Source organism: Oryzias melastigma, linkage group LG15 (assembly GCF_002922805.2).
Source record: "Oryzias melastigma strain HK-1 linkage group LG15, ASM292280v2, whole genome shotgun sequence".
Classification (NCBI taxonomy): Eukaryota; Metazoa; Chordata; class Actinopteri; order Beloniformes; family Adrianichthyidae; genus Oryzias; species Oryzias melastigma.
This window is the reverse complement of record NC_050526.1, coordinates 11,697,687-11,704,328: the sequence shown is the minus strand read 5'-3', so window position 1 is coordinate 11,704,328 and position 6,642 is coordinate 11,697,687. Positions and strand designations below refer to the sequence as shown.

General features: G+C 40.4%; 1 protein-coding gene across 1 annotated transcript in view; it reads right to left on the bottom strand.

Moving 5' to 3' along the window:
• Window positions 1-6,642, bottom strand: part of ttc7a (tetratricopeptide repeat domain 7A) — an 80,218-nt gene that overhangs the window by 71,662 nt on the left and 1,914 nt on the right. The window contains exons 2-3 of the mRNA XM_036215455.1: window positions 2,151-2,314; window positions 1,893-2,061 (exon numbers count right to left, since the gene is read on the bottom strand). Coding sequence (XP_036071348.1) covers window positions 1,893-2,061; window positions 2,151-2,314 — 333 coding nt within the window. The remainder of the gene's footprint in view (window positions 1-1,892; window positions 2,062-2,150; window positions 2,315-6,642) is intronic.

Here is a 6,642-nt window from a genome sequence, read left to right as displayed (position 1 = left end):
TTTTATGTTTTTTTAAAGCAGAGGTGTCCAAGCTTTTGGTGAGGTGGAAATGTGTGATGTCTAACCGTTCAGACTGACATTATTTTTTTTAATTTAAATTATGTTAAATGCAAATGAATTTCCATCCATTCATCATCCAAATCTTTTTTATCCCTTACGGGGTCACTCGGCTGCTAGAGCATATCCTGGTTACTGTTGGCTGAAGGCAGGGTACACCCTGGGCAGGTCTCCAGTCTGTCACAGGGATGTAAATGAACTTAAGAAAAGTCCATTGGAGTAGGATACATGTTGTTTCTTCAAACGGAAGAGTCTTCCCACAGATCCACTGATTCTAATTCTAACCCTTAACCAATCATGAGCCTGCAGGTGTAATGACTGGGTTTCATGTTTTTAGGTTGTGCCCGCCCTCTGCCAAATCTGCACCCTATGCTGTATGGAGGTAACTAATAGAAGAAGAGTCAAACATGAGGATAACAGTGATGTTTGTGTCTGATTTGCAATGTTAGAACTTTGATAAACTGACATGTGTGATAGAATTATGAGATTGATGCTCAATCAGTTCCATCATCACGGAATGACGTCAACCTCAAGAGCACTCTGATAAATCACTGATAATAAAACATGAAGGTTTTGGGGTAACTCTAAATCTGATTAGGATTCTGATTCATGGTCTGAAAAATCTCTTAATGCTGCAAAATCATCGGAATTCAAACCAATTAATCTACGGAGAGCGTAACAAAATGTCTTAAAGCGTGTAAATTTAAAATAAAAAAAAAGAAGAATTTGAAACAAACATTCATGTGATAAAATATTTGATTGTTTTTCTATGTACAAAAAAGGATTTGAGGAAAACAAAAGACATGGTCCCCCCCCCCCCNNTGTGACTATGCAGATTACGGCAGCATTCAAACTAGTTTTCAGCTTTTTTCTTTGTTTTCAGTGCATGTCCAGTTTCAAATGGAGGTTAAGCTCATTCCTGATGTATCCATAAACTTTCATATCATGCTTTTACTTCACCCTCTGCTTTTTTAAAGACATTTACAAACAGAATCCAACAAGAGACATTCATAGCAACCAATTTATTTATTATTTATCTTTTCTAAATCCACTGACCAGGTGATTACACGTTCTCTACATACAAATCAATTTAGAGTTCAATCAATTTAGCCTTGTTTCCACCGAGCAGTCCGGTCTGATTCCACTCAGTTAAGCCTCGCTTCCACATGTATGGTGTAGACCGCTAGCGCGTCATTGTAGTGCGATGACTATAAAGGCAACATCAATGGAGGTCATCCAGCAGCTCGTCTTTTTCTTGCTTTACTTTATTGTGTACAGCAGGAATTTAATGTTGTTTGAGAGAAGATTGCGAGCGGCTAAGAAGAATACCGCCGTAAAAACTGAAAAGTTTGCTAAGTTGGCGCTTGCTAATGTCGCATCACTTTTTCAGCCAATCAGCAGGTGGCGACAGTGGCTCCGCCCCAACTGTCCTGTCCCACTTTTCTATGGACCTACAACAAGTGGGACCCTCAAGAGGTACATTTTTCAATGGAAATACTCAAAGTATCGGACCTGACCGTACTCCTCAGTGGAAACGAGGCTAAAATCAAAGTTGCAGATTTTCTTTAAATAAGCAAAAAAACCTCCCGATGGGATAAGAAAAATTGTCGTACCAAGAACTGATATTTTAGGAACATCATTCTAGTCATGTTTTTTAGATTATTTTGCTTTTAAATGTGTTCTTGATATGGTTATATTTTTGCAAGACAAAAACTATGACAATTTCTTGAAAGTATTTTTTTTACTTTCCTAAGATTCGGCTTTTGCAGTGTAGGCGTTCAGTCCATGAGACTGCTCTGATTTAGAAAAGGCTAATGCATGGAGACAGTGCGCACCTTTGATGACGAAGGCCTCGGCCAGTAGGCGGAGGTGGTAGGTGGGCTGGTCGTCCTGGGTCAGCTCTTCGAGGCCCACCCGGGCGCACATGCCCTGAGCGTCCCGATAGCGACCCTGCGCGTAGTGCACTTTTGCCATCAGCAGCAGCGCCTCGTTCAAGTATCTGGGCTGAAAGGCAACAGCAGGAAATGCAGACAGCTTAGTAAAGCGACGTCAAACTGTTCCAGAGCGAGAGGACTCATGGAAACCGGACTGACGGTGAGACGGCCGCGGCTCAGGACGGCGTTGAGGTAGCCTTTGGCTTTGGACAGTCTGGGTTGAGTGTTCTCCACCAGAGGTGTGGACTTTCTTAACAGATCCATGTTTTCCAGCAGGCACTCCTCCAGCAGGGCTTCAGCCATCAACAATGTCCCATAGTCATCTGAGGAGACATTTAAAAACGTTCTACTGCTGTTCTATTGCTTCATCCTGTCCTTCAAACATACAATAAATGAAAACATTCATGTAAAAGCAGTTGTATTCTCTCAGGATCTTCACATTAATCCTCCACGGTGCACCCTCTCCATGAAGTGCTTCCTGTTTAGCTCTGATTTTTCTCTGTTTGTGTGTTCTCGTGCCAACTTTTTGAGCTATGTTTATGCACCCATACAGCTTCTCCTTCCTTTTATCTGCACGGCCGAGGCTGGACCTATCGCAGCAGGGAGGGTCTGGGAGGAAAACAGTCCCTGATCCGTTTGAAGGAGTCCAAACACAGGAAACGCTCGGTGTCATGCATTCAATGAACTGTGACTTTCTGAGAGATAAAAACATTACAAGTTATTAGAAACTCCTGCTCCACTGACTTCAGTTAGGTTTTTAAAACTCTTTTTTGAAACTAAAACTTTGTTTCAGGAGGTCACCTGAAATCCACTGAGCCACAGTTTATACCATTTTTTAAAATACTGCATTATGATTTTTTATTTAGATTTTCGGAAAACCAGAACAGCAACCGGAACTGACATAAAACAAATAAGAATTTGAGATTTTAAGCCTGTTTTTCTTCATTTATCTTAAATGTTTTACGATGATTTCCTCTGAAAGTTTAGTTCTGTGCTCATATCTTTTCCCCATATCTTGTTTTAAACTAAAAATTGAAAAGTGTGACACAAAAACAAGCATGCAATCTTAGAAAGAAACTTGTACAGAAGCAGATGAGCCCTTTAACCCCAGCTCACTGGAGGTTTTAGTTCTGGGAACAACGGAACAAACACTCCCGAAGGATTCTGGAGGTGTCCCGCGAAGGCTCCAGGCGTTTGAGAAAATAAAGACGCCATCAAAACCTTTAAAACCTAAAATGATGACTGTAAAAGAACTGCAGAAACCATGTTGAAGTTTCCTCTTGGTTTTAGTTTACAGCTGTGGAGCTGTGGTTGGAACAAGTTAGATCTGTGTTCAAGGTTGAGCTCTTTGAAGGTTTCTGACCTGATTATCAGCGTTCAACACCAAATTGTGCAGTTTGTTCTTGAATGTCTATTTTTAGCAGCACATTTGAGTCTGTTCTGTTTCTCTCACGCTACAATTCAAAAACACACAGTTAAGAAAGTAGACTAATTGGATTCGTGTGCGCTTAATTCTTTATTTGTAAATTATATTTTGTGCATAACTGTGTGTGCTTGCGATGGTGTATTTACATGTAGAAAAATGACAATTAATACAATTTACACAAGCAAAACTTAATGTTACAGAAGCTTAAAACGAACTTTACATACAAAACTTTAAAAAGTATGCACCAATCGCCTCATACCGAAACATTTGAATACGTTTAAAAGCTGCTAGAATGCTGGGCAGAGTCATCAGAGTGATGACAGTTGGAAAACTTTTGTATTTCATTATAAAAAGTTGCATATTTAATCTTTCTGTATAAATTATTGGGGCATATCTGTCTTAGAAAATGTAAAAATGACAAATTTTTGCTGGATAATAATCACAGTCTAAGTTGAAAGCAGCTGATAAGAAATGCTGATGACCCAGCATTCTAGCAGCATTTAAACGCATCATTTTTACACGAAACTTGGAGATGTGAAAAGAGTCTCACATCAGATTTGTGCATAAAAGCAGATTTTTGTATGTGTATCAGGTGGCTTGGGTGTACTTTTTAGAGATTTGTATGTGTAGCTAGTTTTAAGCTTCTGTAACTTATGCATGTAAATTCCATTTTGTATGTTGTATTTTTTGTACACACAATTGCAAGTACATAAAGTTACAAATAGTTACAAATCAAGAATAGTGGACAAACAAATTCAGTGAGTCTATTTTCTCTCAACAGTAGTTGTTCCTGAATGACTCCAATGTGGTTGTTTTAAAACAGGGGTCTCAAACTCAATTCAGCCGGGGGCCGCTGGAGGCGGAATCTAGTTGAGGCTGGGCCGCATCAAGATTTTCACAAGAAAATCGCTGAGAAAACATTCCAATGTTCTTAAATATCTTTATTTTTAACACAAAATAATGAATAAATAATGAACGGCGTGTATAGATCTTTGTCCGTGTTGATTTATATATATATAAAAAAATAAGGGTAGGTAATATCTGTTTCTGAAATAGTTTATATTGATGATTAAATTTAAGATACATTGCTAGGGGGTAGGATTAAAAAGTTTTTTAAACTTTTTCCTACTCCATTTCGAACAACATAATAGAGGTGTAATGTTTTTATATATAATTTATATAGAATTTTCTGTTGTTGTTTTCTTGTTTTTTACCATGTAGATTAAAAGATGAATTAAAAAACAAATAAATTAGTACTAAATAAATAAAATAATAATAATGACCAAACAACAGATACAGACAACTGAAGAAACCACATACTGACTGACTAGAGAAAACTCATTATTTTTGTTCAGTTTCAAATGTCTGTATTAACAGATCCTCCTTCAGAGTTAGAGAAGCCCCGGTAACGAGAAAATCTTTGAAGGATTTCATTTTATGTAAATTTTTGTAGAACTCTCCTCACAATAAATAAATCTGACCTACAGTGGTGAACAAAAGTGTTGGTACCCCTCAGTTAAAGAAGGACAAACCCACAATTCTCACTGAAATCACTTGAAACTTCCAAAAGTAACAATAAATAAAAAAATGGAAAATTAAACACTCAAAATCAGCCATCACTTTTGAATAGTTGATTAACATAATTATTTAAAAAAACAAACTAATGAAACAGACCTGGACAAAAATGATGGTACCTCAATAAACGATTGAAAACTATCTGACCAGAGTGACATGATTAACTCAGGTGTGTCCTTTAATTGACATCACAGGTGTTTTATTTATTGTTACTTTTGTAAGTTTTGAGTGATTTCAGTGAGAATTGTGGGTTTGTCCTTCTTTAACTGAGGGGTATGAACACTTTTGTCCACGTCTGTATGTGTCTTCCATTCATTGGAGGTGTGGGGTGCTCGTGCACGCGGCGGCTGCATCAGCGCGCATGTGGGGGGGGGGGGGCTGCTTTCCATGGGGGTTCTATTCAAACGCGCGTAGCAGAATATCGGACTTCTATCGCGTTTACATGGACTGGAATGCGCGCCGACACAGCCGGTGTGTGAGCCTTAAAAGTCACAGACACGCGCGCGCACGTGCGAGCCAAGCTCAGGATCACATGATTGACAGCCGGGTGCTGCGGATCGCTGCGCGGGGGGGGCTACAGGCCTGTGGCTCGGAGCTTGGGGAGTTCTGATTAGGAACAGTCAGCACGTCAAAAACACGTATTCCTCGACATCATATATGTCTCTCATTCATTCTAAGAGAGACATCCACAGACGGAGCTGGTAGCCCCTTCCACACGCGGCGACAGAAACACATTTTTTGACGAGCCGAGAGCAGCAAATTCCCCGCGCGGGGCACGAGAATTTGCTTGGTGCTTCATGGCTCCTCCTCCGCCCAGCTGATTGGAGGAAGGAATGAATGATAGACAGAGGCACTGGACAGACCGCCGATGTCCCGCCTCCAGAGTCATATACCTCACTGTGATTGGTTCGTTCAGCTCGGCACACAGCAGCTGTCATTCATATCAGCCTTGCGGGCCGCACTAACAGTAATCTTTCATATGAAGACGGGGGCCGCAAATCATCATCCTGCGGGCCGCAGATGGCCCGCGGGCCGCGTGTTTGAGACCCCTGTTTTAAAGGGAAAAGTAGGGGACCTAAATCTAAGCCTGGGGCACACCAAATGAAATTGACTTTTGAGGAAAGATAATTTAATTTTGCAAACATTTCCTTTAGAAATCACTTAAGTCAGTAAAAAAAAAAAAAAATGTGATTATGAGACTCTACTGTTCACCAAAGTTGAACATTTCAATAATGGAGGCAGATGACAGGAAATCAGTTGTTGCAGTTTAAAACAAACTCTGTTTGATTCTTTTTGCCTTTGCAGCATCACATTCTTCAGTCCCTAAGTGAACCTGATTTGTGACGCATCACGCTCCTCGCTGTAAAATCATCAGATCGTCGTGTCCACAGAAATACCACATCAGTTGCTCCACTTGAGTGTGTTCGCAAATAAAGAAGCAGCTGCTCTGCAGCATCAGCTGTAGCCGTCAGCCCCCCCAAACAGACTGCTGCTTCACTCAGGTGTTGGGGGAGGGGTGCAGGTGAGTTACTGACTCACCTGAGGAATGCTCCATGAGGCACAGAGCAATAAGTGTGTTTGTATCTCTTTGACCTTTGCGCAGACACGTCTCTTGTGTTTACTGTAAACCCCCCTGGAGGGGCCTTTCAC